Genomic DNA, 21141 nt, shown 5'->3' on the forward strand with positions numbered 1-21141 from the left:
AAATTTCCTCTTTTGATCAATAATGTATCTCTCTATCTCTGTATCTATCTATCTATCTATCTATCTATCTACAGTGCCTTGCATAAGTATTCACCCCCTTTGGACTTTTCTACATTTTGTCATGGTATAACCACAGATTAAAATGTATTTCATCGTGAGTTTATGTAATGGACCAACACAAAATAGTGCATCATTTGGAAGTGGGGGGAAATATTACATGGATTTCACAATTATTTACAAATAAAAATCTGAAAAGTGTTGAGTGCATATGTATTCACCCCCTTTACTGTGAAACCCCTAACAAAGATCTGGTGCGACCAATTGCATTCACAAGTCACGTTTGCAAGTCACATAATTAGTAAATAGGGTCCACCTGTCTGCAATTTAATCTCAGTATAAATACACCTGTTCTGTGACGGACTCAGAGTTTGTTGGAGATCATTACTGAACAAACAGCATCATGAAGACCAAGGAGCTCACCAAACAGGTCAGGGATAAAGTTGTGGAGGACTATGAAGCAGGGTTAGGTTATAAAAAAATATCCAGAGCTTTGAACATCTCTCTGAGCACCATAAAATCCATCATAAGAAAATGGAAAGAATATGGCACAACCGCAAACCTGCCAAGAGGAGGCCGTCCACCCAAACTGAAGAGTCGGACAAGGAGAAAATTAATCAGAGAAGCAACCAGGAGGCCCATGGTTACTCTGGAGGAGTTGCAGAGATCCACAGCTGAGGTGGGAGAATCTGTCCACAGGACAACTATTAGTCGTCTACTCCACAAATCTGGCCTTTATGGAAGAGTGGCAAGAAGAAAGCCATTGTTGAAAGGGATCCATAAAAAATCCCGTTTGGAGTTTGCCAGAAGCCATGTGGGAGACACAGCAAACATGTGGAAGAAGGTGCTCTGGTCAGATGAGACCAAAATTGAACTTTTTGGCCTCAATGCAAAACGCTATGTGTGGCGAAAACCCAACACTGCCCATCACTCTGAGCACACCATCCCAACAGTGAAACATGGTGGTGGTAGCATCATGCTGTGGGGATGCTTCTCTTCAGCAGGTACAGGGAAACTGGTCAGAATAGAGGGAAAGATGGATGGAGCCAAATACAGGGAAATCCTTGAAGAAAATCTGCTGCAGTCTGCAAAAGACTTGAGACTGGGGCGGAGGTTCATCTTCCAGCAGGACAATGACCCTAAACATACAGCCAGAGCTACAAAGGAATGGTTTGGATTAAAGAATGTTAATGTCTTAAAATGGCCCAGTCAAAGCCCAGACCTCAATCCAATAGAGAATCTATGGCAAGACTTGAAGATTGCGGTTCACAGACGGTCTCCATCCAATCTGACTGAGCTTCATCTTTTTTGCCAAGAAGAATGGACAAACCTTTCCATCTCTAGATGTGCAAAGCTGGTAGAGACATACCCCAAAAGACTTGCAGCTGTAATTGCAGCGAAAGGGGGTTCTACCAAGTATTGCCACAGGGGGGTGAATACTTATGCACCCAACAGATGTCAACTTTTTTGTTCTCATTATTGTTTGTGTCACAATAAAATTTATTTTGCACTTCCAAAGTACTATGCATGTTTTGTTGATCAAACGGGAAAAAGTTTATTTAAGTCTATTTGAATTCCAGTTAGTAACAGTACATAATGGGAAAAAGTCCAAGGGGGGTGAATACTTATGCAAGGCACTGTATCTATCTATCCAATCATATCAGTAGATCCTTTAGTTTTTTCTTCCAGTTCAGTGATAATATTTCAGTCTGTTTGACGACTTAAATATTAGCTTCTGAATGCTCAAACAGGACAGAATAATGTATATTTAATGTACTAGAACAATTTGATGAAAGACAACCAGAAAGACGTAGTTATCGACAAGTCAGAAAGACGTAACAGACCAGAAGCAGAGCCGAGGTATAAAGTAGCATTCAATGGAATTACTAAGGTAAGGGCAAGCACTTGAGTACAGTCGTCAGTGTACTTGGCCGTGTTCCACACTGTAAAGCTAAAACCATGAGACCCTATAAATGCATATCAGACCAGACTTCAGCAGATACTTAATATTCAAGGCTGGAGATTGAAAAAGATCTAAAGGGAATATCCCTACTTTTAACTGAGTTCTGAACTTCAGATAAGAAATGTTAATAGTATTCACTTCAAAAAAGAGAGACAGACACTCTGGGGTCTCCTGAGCCACTGGGCCCTTGAGCCTGCTCTCTGAAAGTCCATCAAGTATTCCATCCCCGTCAGAAATGTTAATTCACATCCATTTACTGTAAACCCTTGCTTGGGTATAAAGTTTCACAGCTTTGATCAGGTTTATCAGGGTAGTATACTGCCATACTTTATGCTTTTGTACAACATTAACTGTGATTACTCATTTGGAATAAGCCTCAGCCTTGGTCACGGCTGACATTTTGACTTTTCAGTGTAGGAAACACACAGAGTTTACATCTAATAATAACGAAGAATTTACAATACCAGGACCCAGAAACTGAAACAACTAAATGGCCTTCATCTATCTGTATAGACCTGCACTCAGCAGCCATCTTGACTTCTTGGAGTAGGAAACACATTGATTTTGCTACATATAATAATCATGACTGTAACTAAAGCACACCTGACCTTACCCATCATATAATCACATTTAAAAGAGAGCAGTTAACCTTTGCATTCAGCTGGTAGGATCATCATGGCTCTTTCTCTGTGACATCTTTCTTGTCACATGTTCTTTCTGCTTAATTTAGTAAAATGGCTCCTTGAATGGCGCTTTCACCACATTGACAATTTATGTAGTTGACTTCACTCACATGATTCCTGAAGACTAATAACAGTATTAGAATAATTGTGTTTAATTTGTTTAATTTAAATTAATCAACTCAAATGTAAGATTAGGAGTAGTAATACAGTGTTTTGTTTAAATATGAATTTAACTATTTTAAAGTTTGTTTAATTATTTGGTACTTGTTTTTTGTCAACACAACATTGACTTTTTTGCCATCATCGCTTATATCCTCTCATAATTGATGGAATCCAGACATTTTAGGCCTTGTCCTAAAAAAAATTGAGTTTATTATTATCACTCAAAATGACTGCTGTGAAAAAGGCTGTTTATGCCTTTACTTTTACTAAATTCTACACTGTAGTTATTATCTTTTCCTTTTTTTAAATGATACACAATAATAAGGAATTAAAGTCATTTTAGTGCATTTAAAGGTTACAAATATATACATATAATATATACAAAATATAATAACATAGTCAATTTAAAATGTGACTATTCTGAAGTATGACTAAACCACTGCTACTACGCAATTGATCGTGTTTTGAAGGTTTGAATATCTTGTGTATATATAAAAACATTGCAGATATGTGCTCAAAACACAGATAATAAATAGTAGTGAAAGAAACTCAAACTGCAAATACATACATTATGTCAAAAAATTGATATAACATACATTTAATGTAGAAATCATTTGTGGTGGAGTCTTGATATATTCAAATTGAAATTTGTATTAAAATCAAATGTTGCAATTTTGTGTAGTAACATTTTTACGGTCAAATATCACATTAAGATAATTTATAGATTATATAATCATTCTATCGAGTTTATGAAATAATTGAATCGGTAAGATGATTGAAAGAAATGGACAGCTATAGATTAGTCGGACATATGTTTTAATACTGCTCCTCCGCTGCGTCTCCATGGACGTTACGTGCGTACGGCGCGATTCACGACACTTCCGGTCGCGGCGGTGCGCGCGGTGACGTTGCTGAGGGCGCAGCCTCCACAGACGCGGAGCAGGACGGTGACAATGGCCGATATTTCCCTGTATCTCACTAACGTGAACGTGTCGATAGGACAGAACATGGCTGTGCAGCAGGTCAGTGCAAATCTTCTCCTCACGTAGCCTCAGGTCGCTGTGTGGTTCGCACAGTGCGGCGAATGATGTCACAGCCTGCAGCCTGGTGACACTGGCACAGCTCTGCCTGGTGATGAGGATGATATGACACGAGAAATGTTATTTATTCATTTGTAACCCACACCCTGCACCAGTGTTTGAATCCTACCTGGAGGCTGCATCCACTTACTGACCCCCCCTTGTTCAAAAAGAGACTCATAATAATAACAATAATACACTGTCTTCACATTTGCCTCCATCCTTAACTCCATCACCCAGAGCCCGAAGGACTTTGAGTGTGTGGAGCTGGGGGAGCAGGACAAGAGAGAGGAGCAGCAGCAGCAGAGGGAGAAGGTCCCTCGCCGGATCATCCACTTCTCCAGCGGGGAGACCATGGAGGAGTACAGCACAGACGAGGAGGACGCCGAGGACCAGGAGCCGGAGAGGAAGGACCTGCTGTCCTCCCCGGTCGATGCGGTGAGGGTGAGGAACAGAGGAGGGCTGGGGAATTTCTGTGTGGGGGCACAAGGAGATATACATGAGGACAAAGGGGATGATGGGAGGGAAGGACTGTGTGTGTGTGTGTGTGTGTGTGTGTCTGTGTGTGTGTGTCTGTGTGTTTGTGTGTGAGAGGGACAAGGGATTTGTTTTGTGAGCAAATAATTCAAATGAGAAGCAGAAGTGGCACAAGCCCCTCGTCAAAATGAAAGAGTCACGGTGACTTTACTTTGTTGTGTCGCAGTCCAAGATGACCTGGGGTCCATACTTCTGGTTCCACATGTGGAGAGCGGCCACGTCCACTGTCTCAGGTTTGTTCATCCAGGTTCCTTCTTCACAACATGGAGGCCGTGTAGCTCCAGTGTAATGATGCATGATGAGTGTGTTAGTCAGCCGTCTTTGGGCTGAACTCAGGCTTTCTGATTTTTTTTATTCACATCACCTCATGCTGCTTGGTGACCCACATGGATGTGTAATAATACATCGATAGGGTCAACCTGTTCCAGAGAAGGTTATGTCAGACTCTCTGGAGGTCATCATCCCTGCTTGAACCTGACAAATGACTGTTTACAGGAGAGTAGCAAGTACTAAAAAGCATTAAAGAGGTCAGTTTGTTTACCAATTGAATTGTGTCAAAAAAAGGACCCTGATTAAAGTTAGAACAAATTTGAACTGATACCCAACTTGAATACAGCCCTTACATCATAATGCACGAGTCTGAGATCCACTGATCCCTCAGTCAGAGAACCTTTCTTACCCTTTACTGTTGTGTTTATATGTTCCAACAATCTGTTGAAAACACATCCAGATGAGGTTAATACTATACTTGTGTCTTGTCTCCCTTGTGCTGAAAACCAGCAGATGAGTTATCCGATGTGTTTTTGACAGCCTTGTATTCGTCGGTCGTTTTGTGATCCACACACTTTGATGCTTCGTTGTCATTGGCAGCTTCTTCCCCCATTTCTTATTCATTGGTGTGTTTTCCACTGAGAGAAGGTCAGTCAAAAGGTCAGAGTGCTGGTTATCTCACCCAGTCAGATGGTCTCAACTTGTGTGGGTTGGTGAGCTTGTAGATGGAGCCTTACTTTTGATAGTATTCCTTGGTCTTCTACATAATCATACCACACTCATGTCATATTTAATATATTCGTTATCACTTTCATAGCACTCTCTGCTGCTTATGTAATGTGCTGCAGGTCATCACTGCTTGGTCTCATGTCATATGAAGTGCTGCACTCGCAGTTCTGCTGCTGCTGCATGAGGCGGTTTGGGTCATGGAGAACTTCAGACTACAAACTTTACGAATGCAGTTAACTAGATTTATAAAAATACACATTTCTGTATTCGCAGCTAATCTAAATTTTGAGTTCACCTTATGTCAGTGAAGTTGTAGACCTTTTTGAAGCAGCTGCATTTGTTCAGCTAATAGAGAATTAGAAGAGGAGCATGTTACTTGAACTGTACCAAAGTGGAATAAGCTTTTCCAAAATGGGCACTACATCATATCTGTTAGTGTGTTGGTTTGTATTATTACCAATTTCCCCCTGTTCTGATTTTCCAGCATGTGATTACCTCGGCGAGAGGATGGCCTCCCTCTTTGGCATAACCTCAGCCAAATATCAGTACGCCATCGACGAATACTACAGGATGAAGAAAGAGGTGTGTTCCACTTCTGACAGCCTGTTAATGTGTTTTTTGTATATTTGTAAATCAGCTGATTTAATCTTGTGTCCCTGCGTCAGAGGGAGGAGGAGAAAGAGGAGAACCGACTGTCGGAAGAAGCAGACCGAACCTTCGACCATCTACAATCTCAGGACGACGAGGACGAGCCCGTCGCCGTGTCGGAGCGAGCCGGGGCGTCCGCCGCTCGCCTCGACGTGACCTATCGGATCGAGGATGAAAATCGGGTCCCGCCGAGCACCATCAGAGTCCCCGCTCTCGTCACGGCGACCTAACCATCCCGGGGGGAGGGGGGGGAAAGGACGTTTGAGCTTTAATGTCTGTCTTTTTGTTGAAGAAGGACCACTGTCTTGTTTCACCGAGCACCGTTTGGTTTGTGTGTCGACGCGGCTTCAGATGGGCAGTGCTGCTGTATGGTGGTTGATTGGCAAGGACGGTAGAGGCGGTGTCCCTATGCAACAGCGGAGCAACTGATAAAGTAGCCGCTGGATAATTATCAAGAGGTGTGATATCTTAAAAACAAACAGTACGAGCCAGGACATGAAAATAAAATGTTCCAGTTTACCTGCTCGAGCAACCGTTTTCCATTTCAGGCTCCTCGCAACATTATTCAACACTTTATTAGCTGCAGCAGCGTCCCGGATCTGAGCGCCCGCTGTGGAGTGAAGGTTATACGTTGCTCCCCTGTGCCTCAGATGGACCGGACACTGTGCCTAAATCACCAATACAGCCAAGTCAGTGCCAGATCTAGACTAACATATATTTGAAGATCATTTTAAGTGATTCAATATGTCAAATAGCCTTCGATTTAGCGCGCACACTCAGATTTGGAGGAAGTTGTTCAAGTATCTGATGCTGTTTTGTCCAGATCTGTTCAAAGCAATGTGGTCTTGATCCACCTGGCTGCGCTAAAGAGCTGGCTACTTTAACACGCCCTCACCTGTTTGATTGTAGTCTGTATTAATGTTCATTAAGCTCTTATTGCACTCAATGTCTGTGGAAGCACTGAGCAGATTAAGCCTTGGTTACTACTGACATTTTGTTTAAAAAAAAACAATGAAAACGGGTTTAAATGTCCTGTTCTTTGTTGCTCTAACTGTCTGCCTCATCTGCTACACCTTTAAAACATGTAATAGTAGATGAGGCGTGAAGATCTTTAATAAAGGCAGGGAGCATTGTTACACTGAGTCTGTATCCAGACATGCAAAGTTACATTTTTAACAGTTTTTAGTAAGATTTTTGATATTTATGTATTTATTTTACCAAACTGATTGCACTTAATTCATGCATTTTTTTCTATTGCTTTAATAAGTAACACTGTAATGAGCTGTTAATAAAACCATTGTCTGACTTTTACACATGTCTCTCTGTATTATTCCACGAAGTCAGTGTCTGTGACTCGGTGCTGCAGCGTGAGGGATGTGACTGATGCTTGTCGGCGCAAACAAGGGAGCCTGTGTTGTCGTGTGTGCAGACCGATCTGAGGTCAGCGACTCTGTCCACCCGCTGCACAATGTCCCCATTCTCAGGTCAGAGTGGGCTTCTGTGGTCCCCGAACGACCTCCGCAGCAGCCACGCCCCTCACCGCCGACTGTCAATGTGACGCACTCAGCTTCACAGATCAACAACATGCTGAGTGAACGCTGCTGGGTGGGATGGGGGAGTGCGTATAGAGCCGCTTTCAGCCGTGCACTGAACTTCGGACATTTTTTCGGGGAAATTAGCCAGAGGGGCTGCATGTGAGAAAGCAAATGTCAGATTCAGTTGTTTCAGACGTTTTCTGAAACTTTTCCTGCCAGCCCCTTAGCAAAATGTCAGGATAATGTAGGTGTTGATGATGTTCCTGACATTTCTCCCAGGGAATAATTGCTGAAAAAAATCCTGGCACATTCAGAAACCTGTTATCTATGAGTGTGTGAAATTTGTTGCAGCTTTATTGGATTTAGGGGGACCGTTGGGCCTCATGCTGTGTACTTTGTATGTGAAAGGCAGACTCTAGAGTTCATGTCTGAAAACAGCTTTAGAGTCACTAAGACACCGGCAGGGTCATGAACTATTCTTACAGTGTTAGAGTTACAACAATTGTGAATGTATATGTGTGTTTGTGTGTCGGTCGACTTGTAGAGCCAACATTGCGATCATTTCGATTTCTTCATTCATCATAATTGTTGATTAAACTGCAACAAACTTTTCAAGTGGTTTTGACAACAGAGTGCAGTGTGTTTGTTTCAGCCAAAACATAAACTAATTTGTTATAGTGGAAGCATACTGGTTAAAATTCTCATTGGCTTTATACAGTCAGTAAGATGAGAAGATGAACCGTGAGCGTTACCTCGGATTTAAAAAATGTCTCAAAATGTCTCGAGCTCAACAAGTAATTTAAAAGAGGTTTTGCTCATTTTCATGACATTTCCTGAGAGGGGGAGCTTGAAACTGGGCCCGTCGCCAGTACTTAAGGACTTAATGAGAAACAAAACGACATATGATGGAAACGTTGGGCAGCGACCATGACAGGAAAACTAAGCTTTTCTTTCTGCATAATAGCTGTTTCCTGGAAAAACTGAAAAAAAGCTGGGTTCTACTGGTCATTTAGACAGGATGTGAAATTACACATTCAGACTTTGGCATCCTTCAAACTCACAAACAAGATATAAAAGCGAAGCCTGTTGGTGGCTGAGTACATGCTGCAGCACGTCATTCTGTGGTGGTGCCGTGATGAGACAGCTCATCTGTGAGAGTCACGTTGTGAAATGGGTCCGTGCCACAGCCTGGCCTCCTGGAAAACTGACAGACAATACCACCCACTGACAGCCCTGCACAGCCAAGATCACCGAGTCATGTCACACTGCTGAAGGCTCGTACATCATTCCAAAACCCGGTGACAGGGCAGGTTTTTTTAAATCGTGTTTACGATCTGATATGGATGTTGTTGTTAGGAGCATAAATGGAAATGTGTGTCAAAGGCCAGGTTCCTCTTTTGCAGCTGAAATAGACTCAAACTACTGAAAAACAGCTCCTGGCTGTTTCATCTTTATCATTAATTGATATGTTTTCAGAATCATTTATGTACATACATTAAGATTTGTATTTCCCTTTGCACACACGGTGTGCAAAATGAGTCTTCAAGAGAATCTCATTTATTTATGGGGCCAGTTTCCACATGCAAATGGGACTTTGTCTGGTCGATAATAACAATTAGTCATTATTATTATTCAAGAATTAAACCAGATAAGGATGTCACGATAAGTCCTGTCAGTCAAGTTAAAGGAAAGGTTGGCAATTTGTTTTTGAAACACTTTTTATCTTTTGTGTTGAACTCCTCCTCACCTCCCGATCAATTCATCATTTGTTAAAAGAGAAGGAGACGGTGTCTGTGTCCCTCATTGGACTGCTACTTTTGAGGGCAGTAGTGTTTATGGGGGGGGGGGGGGGGGGGGGGGGATAATAAGCATGTTGATCCAAAGAAGTCTATTATTGGGAGGATACATTGTGGCTTAATAAAAATAAGGTCTTCCTTATGAAAAAAAATTTTGTTGGGATGTTTGACAGTTCACATTTCAGTAAAAGATTCATCCTTCTGTTTCCCAAATGTACTTATTTTTATCATTTCCATCTAGACTGAGGCTTAGACAGACGTTATCATTAATTGAACCAATCGGAAGCTATGTCCATTTGAGCAGCTCTTTTATGTTGATTTCAGCTGTGGGAGCCCATCACAGATCATTTACAAAGATAGAAAGACTGAAACTGTGTTAAATACTTTATTATGGCCACTGGAGGCACTGTTCATATGTGAACTTTTTCCTATAATGCTGATTTCTTTACTTCTCTGCTATTACCTGTACAGATACATGACTGCTTAGTCATTGAAGGCAGATATGTTTTCAGACTGTGTAGAACTGTATGAATGTATGTATAAACCTTTTTTCCAGAAGCTAGTCACCAGTGTCAGGTTGGTCTGGCTGGTTGTGGAAAAAATATATATATTTACCGTCTTTATTGTGCATTTCCTGTTCAGTCCACTAGGGGGTGGTACTGTATTTAATAGAAGAGGCTAACTGGGGTTACTATGGTGCATAATAAAAGTCATTGCTGAACTAATTTCGTAACCAAAAGGTTTTTTTTAAAGATTTGAGGAAAAGATTTGCATGAAAAAAGCTAATCATCCAAAAATAATTGTAAATGAATTATGGATGCAAAACATCATCTAATGAAAGCTTCTTGTCTTGTAAATCTGGAATATAAGCAAGTTTGATAAAGCATGTCCACCACTGGCCTTTATATAAGAGCCTGTGCGCTGGTGCAGCAGAGAGAAGACTCGCCTCATCCTTCTCAGCCTCTTCCATCCAGAAGACGTGAGGCACTCACCAGTCATCGGGCAAACAGTGATTAAGTGGGAAAATCCAGAGTTGAGAATTCACAATGCCATTCCCCGTGACTGAGTGTTTACTGGTGCAGCCATGAATGTGTGTGTGTGTCTGTGTGTGTTTGTGTGTGTACATGTGATCGCCCAAAACGTTGCTTCAATTGTCTTGTGCCAATCCCCCACCTGTGTGTGCACGTGCCGGCCCCGAGTCGTCCGAAGACTTGGAGCATACCTGACATTTTTGCGGCCCTTGAGCGGTGGGGGTGGGGGCCGGAGGTGTTTACTGCTCTGGGGAGACCAGTTCAGCGAGCGTTCTCACTGCCGACTTGCCCAAATCTGGTGTACGCCAGTTTAACCACGCGTCCTAAAATAAAGTATCAAACCACACCTGAGTGCCATATGTGCTGACACATCGTCTCTGGGATTAATCAGCGTGCACGTGCCGATTAATCACTCACAGAGCCCCAACAAAAGTGAGGTAAGTGCTGTAGAGAGATCTGGTACCTGGCAGAAAACTAGAGGGGCACGTTTGTGGCTCGTTCCAAGCAATTTCCTCGACATTCGCAGAAAAATGAAATGAAAGAGGACTACTGCTCCTCAGCGGTGAAAGCCACATGTACATTAATGGAAACAGAGGCAGAGGTGAGAGAGAGACGGGGGGACAGTGAGACATATAGAAAGACAGAGGGAGGGAGGATGATGAGAACAGCAGCAGCCCCTTTGATGTGGGCCTCAGCTGGGCCCTGTGTGTGTGTGTGGTTGTGTGTGTGTGTGTGTGTGTGTGTGTGTGTGTGTGTGTGTGTGTGTGTGTGTGTGTGTGTGTGTGTGTGTGTGTGTGTGTGTGTGTGTGTGTGTGTGTGTGTGTGTGTGTGTGTGTGGTTGTGTGTGTCTTCAGCAAAGCAGGCCTGCTGAGGGAAGGGGATTTCCAGCGCCGCTTGGTCTCCTGTCTCACCCCCTTTAGCCTTTGCTTCCTCCGTGGGCTACAGCGTAAAACACAGAGAGCCTGTCTCCTGTGAGACAAAGCCCCTGCAGCTAACACTGGAACGGCAGGAATTGTCAGTTTAATGTTGAAACTCTATGTTATAACCACATCCCTTTGGGTAGTAAAGGATGTAGAATGTGCAAGGTGAAGGAGAGTGGGCTCTGTTGCTTTGGGGTGTCAAGTTCCTTCTCTTTAGCTTTGCATGCTACATTGAAACACTGCAATGCTCTGCGTTGCAACAAAGCGTTATACACAGTATCTCTTTATTAAAACATCACTTGTTGCCATAAAAAGATATTGCAACCAAAATCTCAACATTTAGAAAATGAATATTTACCTCCATGCACTTGTAATTTCTCTCAAAGGCCTATTTCTTTTAGCAATGCATGCCCCGAAAACACCAAATGTAAGATACTCATCTCCCCCACATAACTGCAAAAGCTCCTCTGCATGTTTTCTGATGTCTGCACATCACACTTCTCTCACTCACTCACCCTGTCTGCACACAGTGCCCTTCACACACCCAAGCACACATGCACACACCCAAATGCAGAAACATGTGCTTGTCAAAAAGCACTTCACACACTCATGTAGCGCATGCACGCAAACGCACGCACACACACACAAACACACACACACAGAAGGTTGTGGAAAGTCCCTGGCACAAGATGTCTTCTATCTCAGTTCTAGCTGTTTGCTAGTACAGGTGGGTGCTTCAATATGGCCTGTGATCATACATTGGGCTTTACCAGCTGCTCGTGCATTTATTGACTGTTTGCTTTGGGAAAACTGCAAATAAGCTCAATAAAATACATGAAAAGTCTGTTCGTGGGGGAGATCCTCACCAGCAGACAGATTGATGAGGCTCGCAAGCTTCATATCACAACAAGGTTTTACAGTGTGGCTTCAATAACTTCCCCTCAACCCAAATATAGAAGAAAAAAAAGGCAACTATATCCCCTCATTCAAGAAGATACACACCTGCTTCTACCCAAAGCACAAAGCAGATACATGAGTAACCAAACAGGAAAAGCATTTCGATTTATTTTAATCTATAAGATACAGATGCAATTTTTAATACTACAGAAATAATTTTAGCATTTCAAAATTATTCAAATCTGGTATAAACTCAAAATTATGAAAGACAACACATTTAGAATGTGTGAATAATCGAAAACATTATATTTTTTTTCTATATGTGAACATGTGAGCTGCATGTGCCATGCTCCTGTGTAATGTGCAAGCTGCACATGCTATTTTCTCCATCAACCTCAGCCAATACAACAAAGACAAAACAAGCTCATAATCTAATTCGATATATTCCACACCAACGTATCTACATAAATCTAGAGACAGTTTAATATTTACCAAATGATTTCAATTTTACTCAGTTGAATGTTGATATATCCAGTCCAGTAAAACAAGCTGATGTTCTTAGAAGAAGGTTTGCAGGTTGTGTGAGGTCATGGCCTTATAGCCTATACACATTTACTATCTAAAAGCTTTGTGAGGTTAAACAAAAGGACTTATAGTTATACTACTATTTGTAGTAAATCAGGTGTAACTTTTCATGCACTTGTAAACTTCACATACATCTAGGCCAGCATCACTGTAATCTAGAGTTAAACATAAATTCAAATTTTTGATGAATTTCTCCTTTACTGTACATTTCTCAGTAATTTAACTTTATGTATCTATATGTTACTAAAAAAATCGGCTATCTTATATGTACTACATCACATTATATTATTATTATTATTCAGAATCAAAACTTTTACCATGAACAAATTCTTTCAACAACCCGGGATATTCTGTGCAACCACCCTCTGTATACAATTTTAGTTTTCTTCAAACCCTGTTTCTTTAATCTATTTATTATATGAAAAACATTTTTGTCAAACTTCCATTGCTCTCGGTTTGGTTTGCAGTTATTGGCCTTTTTATTATTCTTTGTCCACACTGGCTGGGACAGCAGGAAACCCAGTCAGGCCCATTGGTGAAAATAACACTTCTCCATGATAGATGAAAACTGTGTATGTATTTAAATTGTATTGAATTTTTCCCTGATATTTTTTAGTAAAAGTGCATCTGCAGAAAAAACTCATGTCCACAAAGACAGTGGAAAGTATGAGTCATGTCCTTGATCAGTAGATGCACATGACAGTTTCTAGACTTTATCATGTTTTTCTTGTAATTTATGACTCAGACTCCTGTCAACCATCAACCAGTGGACAAAATGTATCTTTTATCGCAATTTCTAACTTTCTCCTCATCTGGACATGAGTCAAGACTGACGGATGTTGGCAGTTTGTGAAAAGCCCCAGTGTGAAATTGATCTTTTTGGTTAGATTTACTTATACGTATGAATGAGTGATATTCACAACCAAGACAGACAGAGCATATACTGATTAAAATGTTTAGGTACTTACATCAGTCAAACCTGATCAAAATAGAATCAGTTTAAATCAGGATTTGGACCAACAACAAAATGTACAATTACTAAACCACCACAAAGTGATGCAAAACGAATACAAGGAGACATTAAATAACTACAAAGTGACACAAAACAACCAAAGAGGCATAAAAAGACTCACAAAGCAAACCACAAAGAAAACATGAACATGAGAATGACGCAACATAAGACAAGGACTCGAGCAATATGGCCATATCAGTGTTTTCTATCAGTCTGTGCCCCATCCGGCCCAAACATTTCTAAACCTGCTATTTTGTAGATTTATATGTTCTAAAAGACGGTTTTAAAAAATAGTATGTGATGTAGAGTCATGTTATGAAAATTAATAATAATGTTTCACTTTTGGCCTTGACTTGGCTTGGTCGGTGGGTGTTTTTTTCTGCAGGGTGGAGGCCCGCTCCCTTTATTCAGAATGACCTTATGTAACTGCCGTTCGGGGCAAAGTGGTAGTGAAACATCCTCTGCACAATAATGACCCTGCATGGGTGGAGTGTGCTGCTTGCAAAGGCCGCTGAGGTCCAAATGTATAACTCTAGGTACTTTCCTCTCCATCTGTCACTCATGTTCTCACATCATGCAGACAGCGTGAACAGTGGTTTGAAACCAGGAAGCAGTACATGTCAGCCCACCTTTAAGCTGTGGTTGTCTGTTGCTGGGGTCAAAAATAACAGTGACACTAATTCTGTTGGTTTTATTATGTCATTCACAGACATCAAGTACATAGCAGTGCATTACTGTTGTCATTGAAAACATTTGATCATGAGCACAAAGGTTAGGATCTTTTGAATTTGGTTTAGATGTTGCTTCTCCTCAGGCAAATCTGTGAAATCTTTGAAGAGGCTGGACTGTAATGGAATCGAAAAAAAAGAGCAAAATGATGAGTTATTTTAGGCAAGTCTGGAGTTGTACTGCGACTGGCAACTTAACATAGATGTGAACGAAAAAGAATGTTGATGACTATGTGAAGCACAGTGGCTTTAAGCTATTTTAGGCGTAGCTGTCAGGCATTTAAATAGAAAGTCAGGAGTTGCTAATCCAGGCCCAACCACTACTAGAGGTAAATCAATCGGGTGGAGCTTTGTATCATACAAAAATAAATAAAAAAATGTTTTGTATTGTCTTGCTTTGGTATGGCAAGGTGTGTTTATAGATGTGCCTACGTGAGTAATGAGAATAAACACGTGTCGAATCTATGATTACACACAGGTTACGCACAGCTATGTAATATGCCAGACTGTGTGAAGGTGGTAAAGCAAACACGCTTCATGTTGTTTTACTTTGTTGAGATCACGTCAAGGAAAACAAGCCATTCCAAAGAGTAACGCTAGAAACATCGGTCATTTATTTGTTGCAATTACTATAAATCAATTACATAAAACAGCTCTACAGTGTAGATGAAGAAAAACTATATCATTATAAGTATACTTTTTTTTTGTTTTACAATTTTGAGGCAGGGAAACAAGCTGCAAACACATCATCAGCTCATTTGGGTTAAAAAGGCTTACGTGTCATTAAAGTGTTGCTAATTTAAAGTATCATTAACGTTCATTTGTCTGGGGACCGGATGAATCTATGTCTATTATTTGTTCTCTTTGTAGCTCTGTTTTGCCTGATGCTCTACTATGCTAGCTACTACGTATTGTATCTGCTGCTTGTACTCTACAGAGCGTACAGATCTACTACTTGTACAAAAATATCACTCAATTCATCTAAAAATACAACGATACAAGATAGTGCTAATACCTGGATCAATGTGTTTCACAATATACTGTATCTATGTCCGGACAACACAAAACAACAAAAGCCCTAACAGGCATGCTAGTCCAGTAGGTGGTGATAAAGTCTTCATCAACGGTTTTTAACATAGTAGAGAAGAACGCTGCGGGTGAGGTGGTGCGGTCAGGGGCGTCGTTAGCCCTGGGCGTCCGGGGCTTTAGCCCCGGATGTTTTATGAATAGCCCCGGATCAATTTCGCATCAATTTTTTTTTTTTTTAATTTTTTTAATTTTTTTTTTTTAATTTTTTTTTTTTTTTTTTAATTATAGCCCCGCGATAACATTCGCTGATTATAAAGCAAACGTTTTTCCAAAGCAGTCATGTATGTTTTAGAAAATTTAGATGAATTGCTCCAGTTTCTCCCCTGGCCATAGAACGGGCAGCATATCCACATTGCGTTGGCATAGATAGCAACCATCTCTAAGTGAGGAAAGCTGTGAAAGTTGTATGCTAATTTGCGGTGAAATACCATACTGTATCTGATGATGCTATAACAAACCAAGCCAGGTAAGGCAAGATAAGCTAGGACTGATGCTCTCTTTTTTAGCAACTGATTAAGTAAAAGACAAAAAAGCAGAGAGACATGACACACACCCAATGGTCTGCATCCAATCAGCAGGCATTTGAGGACTGACATTTTTATTTTAACTATTCTACTGCACCAGATTGATGGATTTAACTAACTGACGTGCAAAATTTTCTCCGGGGCAACCCCCCCGGACCCCCCTTAGTCAATGTTCGCCCCTGGGCTAAGCCCCCGATGTCTCATGATCCTAACAACGCCCCTGGGTGCGGTAATGGTAAATTTAACTGCAAACTTGTAATTACAGTGCTAACCAAACATAGAGAAACCAGCCATTGTTGTTATTGTATCTGGCATATCCTTATGACACAAAGCTACAGTGGGCATATGCATGAAGTCAACTTGAACGTCACTAGGTTTTTTATATACTTTGCTCTTTGGACGGTGTAAGTCAAAATCTCTGCTTTCTGCTTGGTTTTCTACATGTTAATCAAGTCATAACTTTAATTCACATGATCCACTTTGCATCGGCAGTACAAAACACCTGGATGTGCCCGGTCACCTGCGAGCTCCAGAAGGGGTGAATGGCGAGCATGTGAGTCTTCAGGGAGAGGTTATGTCATACAGTATAACAGCTTGAGGGGGCAATTAGAAGGTAATGGCTGTATAAACACACATTCACAGAACAGAACTTAATTTCATCCCTTGCTTGTGACTAGACGCTTCTGCGACTCCACAATCCGAAAGTGCTTCAATCCCAAGAGAAACGACAGGAATGTGAATAACGCTTTGTCCCTGAGGAGGTCAAGCAGTGGAGTGCATCTCGGCAAAGTTCAATTGTCAATCAGCACAGCTTGTCCCCAAATCTCGAAATGCTAACACACACAAGGAAATCTCCCCAACATCCTGGAGGACAGGAAACTCCCTACTTTTGTTTTGCTGTGGCCAACCCACGCAGCAGCAAAACAATGGATATTTTTAGCCCTTTTGTTAAATATAACCCACTTACCAGTGCTGTTAAGATGAAATTGCTATTTAGGTTGTTTGGCTTTTGAGGCAAGCCGAGGCCTGTCTCACGTAAGCTGCTTTGATAAAACACTTGTGGCTGAAATCTTTGCATTTTTCCTTCATCCCAGTCAGGACACGGGTGGTGAGGTGCATTCAAAGCCCACGGAAACCAAACGCAGGCTCACAGTGCTTGTTATGTCTGTGCCTCGTACACGGTACTGTATATTTACGTGAAAGACCTGGCTCTTTTATCTTCCCTTTTAAATTCACTCAACACAAAAGGATCCCACGCCTTCTGATGTAGCTACCAGACCAGCCTGTTTGTCTGTCTGTGGGGGGGAAAACAGCTCATGACACACGGAGGGAAATATGAGAGGAAGAACAGGGGGAGGCAGTCAAGCAACTCATTGTCCAAAGTTGAGGATTTAGCGGGGCAAAATACATGGAGACGCACAGTGAGAGAGGAATTCCCCCAGTAGGTTCAAACGATTGCAGATGTGCGCCTGGCCGACTGCTACTGCATACATCTGGGCCAAAACGCTTTCCCGCACGCCTCCTCCTCCATCCTCCGAGCCCTCCATGTCTCGTCTTCATAACACTGCCCTCTGCTCTACCCTGGAAAAGCGATTAGGTAGAACACATGGCCTGGTGTAAACTACCACTCACCAGGCAGCCAGTCCAGCGGCTGTGGCGGTCCACAGCAGCGTGTATCATGGGAGGCCTGAAAAGACCATTAACTTGGCAACTGGGAGGGAGAGATTTGGCGGAGGGGAAGTTTTGGGGGATTTCAGAAGGGAAAGATGCAGCTTTCTAAGTAACAGTGCTACTGGAGGTCAGCAGTAGTCCGCAGCTTGTGCAAAACTGCACGTTTACACTCAGACTGTTTTTGCAGGATTTTTTACCATCTTCTACCATGTTTTATTTTGAAATGCAGAGCCCCATGTTGAAACTGACCTCAAGAAGTTTAAAAGAAGTGTGAATGAGTAAACGTGCATGCATGACCAGAGTACAGCATGTCCCTCTTTGCAGGGAACATTTCCTGATGAATTATTAATAGATCTATAATTGATATCAAGTAGGACGCATATAAAAACAAGTGGCATGTTTTGCTTATTGTTTACTTCCTTGTTCAAGAGAGGACACGCACCTGAGTCAGTCAAACTTGTTTATGCTCATTCGGAGACAACAGACACTCTGCACATGCCCACAGACACTGATGCGCATGCGCAAACACATACTAGTGGGAAATTCCCAGCAAAAATTCCACTCCAGCAGTCCTCTGTGAGCACATTCCTGGGTTTTTCACAGCATCTTGCTGCTGAAATGAAAGTCGAATTTATAGTTGCAGGGCAGTTTTGAAGATTCCGCGGAGCCTCAAGCTAGCAGTAAATCTTTCTTGGCTGAGGATATTTCATGTAAGCTTATATCCCTCCTCAATTTCCTTGATGCAGATCTTTTTGGGAAAGCGAGGGAGCATGAAAGAACAAGCAGGGAACAGGGAAGTAGGAAGAGACTTCTTAGTTGCTCAACATGTAAATACAACAGTATGTTGTATAATAATTTGTGAGATTACATCTGTACATATATAATTCATGTTTGGCCAGAACACAGAATAGCATTATGACTAACAATCAGTCATGTAATTGTATAATTTAGGGAACACACAAACTCACCTAGAATCCCCTGCCATGATTTCAGAGTCGAATGTGGTTATTTATGTTTATTCCTCTATAACTATCTATCATAACTAAATAAGGAGGATGAGGGCATGTTTTCCGTTTGCAGATAACGTGGACACCCAATTAATGAATGTGTAACTGTCCGAGGGGGATTTTTATAGGCGTACAGCAGAGTGCAAAGAAAATGAGTCATGCTTGTTGGTGACTTGGCTCTTTTACTGTCTCCACAATTGTATCTATTAGGCTGTGGTCTTGCTCCGGGATTGCTCAATATTTGATGACAAAATCGTGTTATTGTACTAGTTTGATGTATCTCTTTCATCATCATATATGTAATGGGCCAAAACACAGTGGGTTTGGGTGCTGCTGCACAGTACAGTTGGCATTGCTGCAACACAGTAGGGTGTTTCCTCTCTTCGTAAACCATCAGGAGATTACTTCCCTCGCTCTGGAACCACTGTGCTTTATGCACTATGCTACTGGCCCCTGAAATTAATCTGTAGATGGGATTTCCAGGTTTTATTCCAGCCAACCATGGAAAATCCCCCGTCTCCAATTAGGAATACTTTAGTTTTATGTGATTGATGAGAAGTCCCACATTTATTCACCTTGCTTCTTAAAGCTACAGTACTTTTGTAATAGCAGTAGAAAAAAAAAGAAATTTACGTGAATAATGCACGCTGTAATAATAATCTTCGGTTGATTAACATGTTTTTAAACATGTGTACCATTAGCTGTTCGGTTGAGTACTTACATTTAAAAATGAATTATTCCGACGTTGCAGCCTCGCTTTTTGCAGCCATATCTCTTTTGAAGAACAAGTAAGAACGTAGTAGATGTAGTTGAGTTGTATTGTGTATCTATTACAGTTACGAACATTACAGTACAGCATGGGCCTCCATACTGTGCCACTATGCCATTGGGGACTAGCTGGTGGACAAAACTGAGCATTTAGCACCCAAATATCTTGATACTACCCTACAAAATAGTAGAAGAGTAAATATCAGACTTTTATTTATTTTGTAGTCCGAGGCAAAACTGCAATTAGAAATGCTAGCTGTTTAAAAACACACATTTTGCTAACACATTAGCCACATCAACTCTTATTAAGTTGACATGCCAATGTTGTCTTTCCAACTTGTTCCACTGAAACCAAGGGGCCAAAAGGTCAGGTGCTCTGCACAGCAGTGTTATTGAATAATGTTTTGTGAGCTAAACAAAGAAATGTGTATTTGATCAATGAAATAAGTTTGTAGCAAATAAATACTCTGCTTTTTGTAAGTTTTAGCCTCATGGGAGAAGCTATGTTCTGGTTCTAGTTAAACAAAGTGAAAAATACAACCTCAAAGCCTGAGGGTAGCATTCGCTGTCATGTGATGAGTAAAAAGGTTAAGTTTGTCGCTATCAGATGATGGGATGATGGCATTAAAGTAAATATAATGAGATTGCTCAGAATGAGGCAGAAGATGATACAGGGATCAAGGTATGAGGCACAGCAGACAAAGCTTACCAGCAGAACCTGATAGTTAAGGCTTGTCTGAATACGCCTGCTGGTGTGCACTGAAAAACACTGTGAGGTTGTCATGACTCAAAATACAGAGAAATACTGAGAAAAAGAGAAGAGGGTTTGGGTTTCCTGTGGTACAGCAGAGTGAGGCATGTTAAAAGTTGTTTTTGTGTTTGGCCCCATTTGGATTTCTTCCTCAGGTTAAATTGGATCCGTCTCTATCTTATTTCTCTGCACTAGGCCCAGATCTCCTGTGGCAATGTGCGAATTACATGTTTTTCTCAAGTTATAGACTCTACCCATCCTACAGGTTACATTCAGGGAGAAGAGGAAGTATGTGGGAGTCTAAAAAAGCCATTGATCTCGCCCATGTGGCTTCCTTTTTCATACTGGTATTTTTATATATGATATTACAAGCTGCACTGAGACAGGAAGTGCAACTATTTTAAATCAAAAGCTCTCAGTCTGTGAATATCATTAGTGTTTGTTAGTCTCTGGGATTTAATGCACAGGGTATTTCAGGATCTAATTTCATGGGATAATTATAGTAAAATGCTTTGGTTAAACCACAGATACCCCCTTCAATGCTGGCTCTGCTGTTACTGCAAACACATATTCACGTATGGTTCATGTATTTTCTTATAGGAAAAAAGGGGATGCCTATGTTTCCTTTGGTCAATGTACTTAATTTGAATTATGGCTCTTAATTGACAGGAAAAACTTGGATATGTCTGGTTTCTATGA

At 41.3% G+C, this 21141-nt stretch overlaps 1 protein-coding gene across 2 annotated transcripts; it reads left to right on the top strand.

Moving 5' to 3' along the window:
- The first annotated feature begins 3759 nt into the window (after positions 1 to 3759).
- LOC128460114 (protein FAM177A1) lies at positions 3760 to 7439 on the top strand. 2 transcript variants are annotated; one of them, XM_053445155.1, is made up of 5 exons: positions 3760 to 3887; positions 4185 to 4388; positions 4648 to 4714; positions 5965 to 6062; positions 6146 to 7439. In XM_053445155.1, exons 1-5 carry the CDS (start codon positions 3819 to 3821, stop codon positions 6356 to 6358), a joined length of 651 nt encoding a protein of 216 aa, XP_053301130.1. In that variant the 5' UTR covers positions 3760 to 3818; the 3' UTR covers positions 6359 to 7439. The 2 variants fall into 2 exon arrangements, with proteins under 2 accessions (XP_053301130.1, XP_053301131.1); XM_053445156.1 differs by having other exon boundaries at positions 4185 to 4382.
- Positions 7440 to 21141: the final 13702 nt, after the last annotated feature.

The sequence above is a fragment of the Pleuronectes platessa genome, chromosome 17, assembly GCF_947347685.1.
Source record: "Pleuronectes platessa chromosome 17, fPlePla1.1, whole genome shotgun sequence".
NCBI lineage: Eukaryota > Metazoa > Chordata > Actinopteri > Pleuronectiformes > Pleuronectidae > Pleuronectes > Pleuronectes platessa.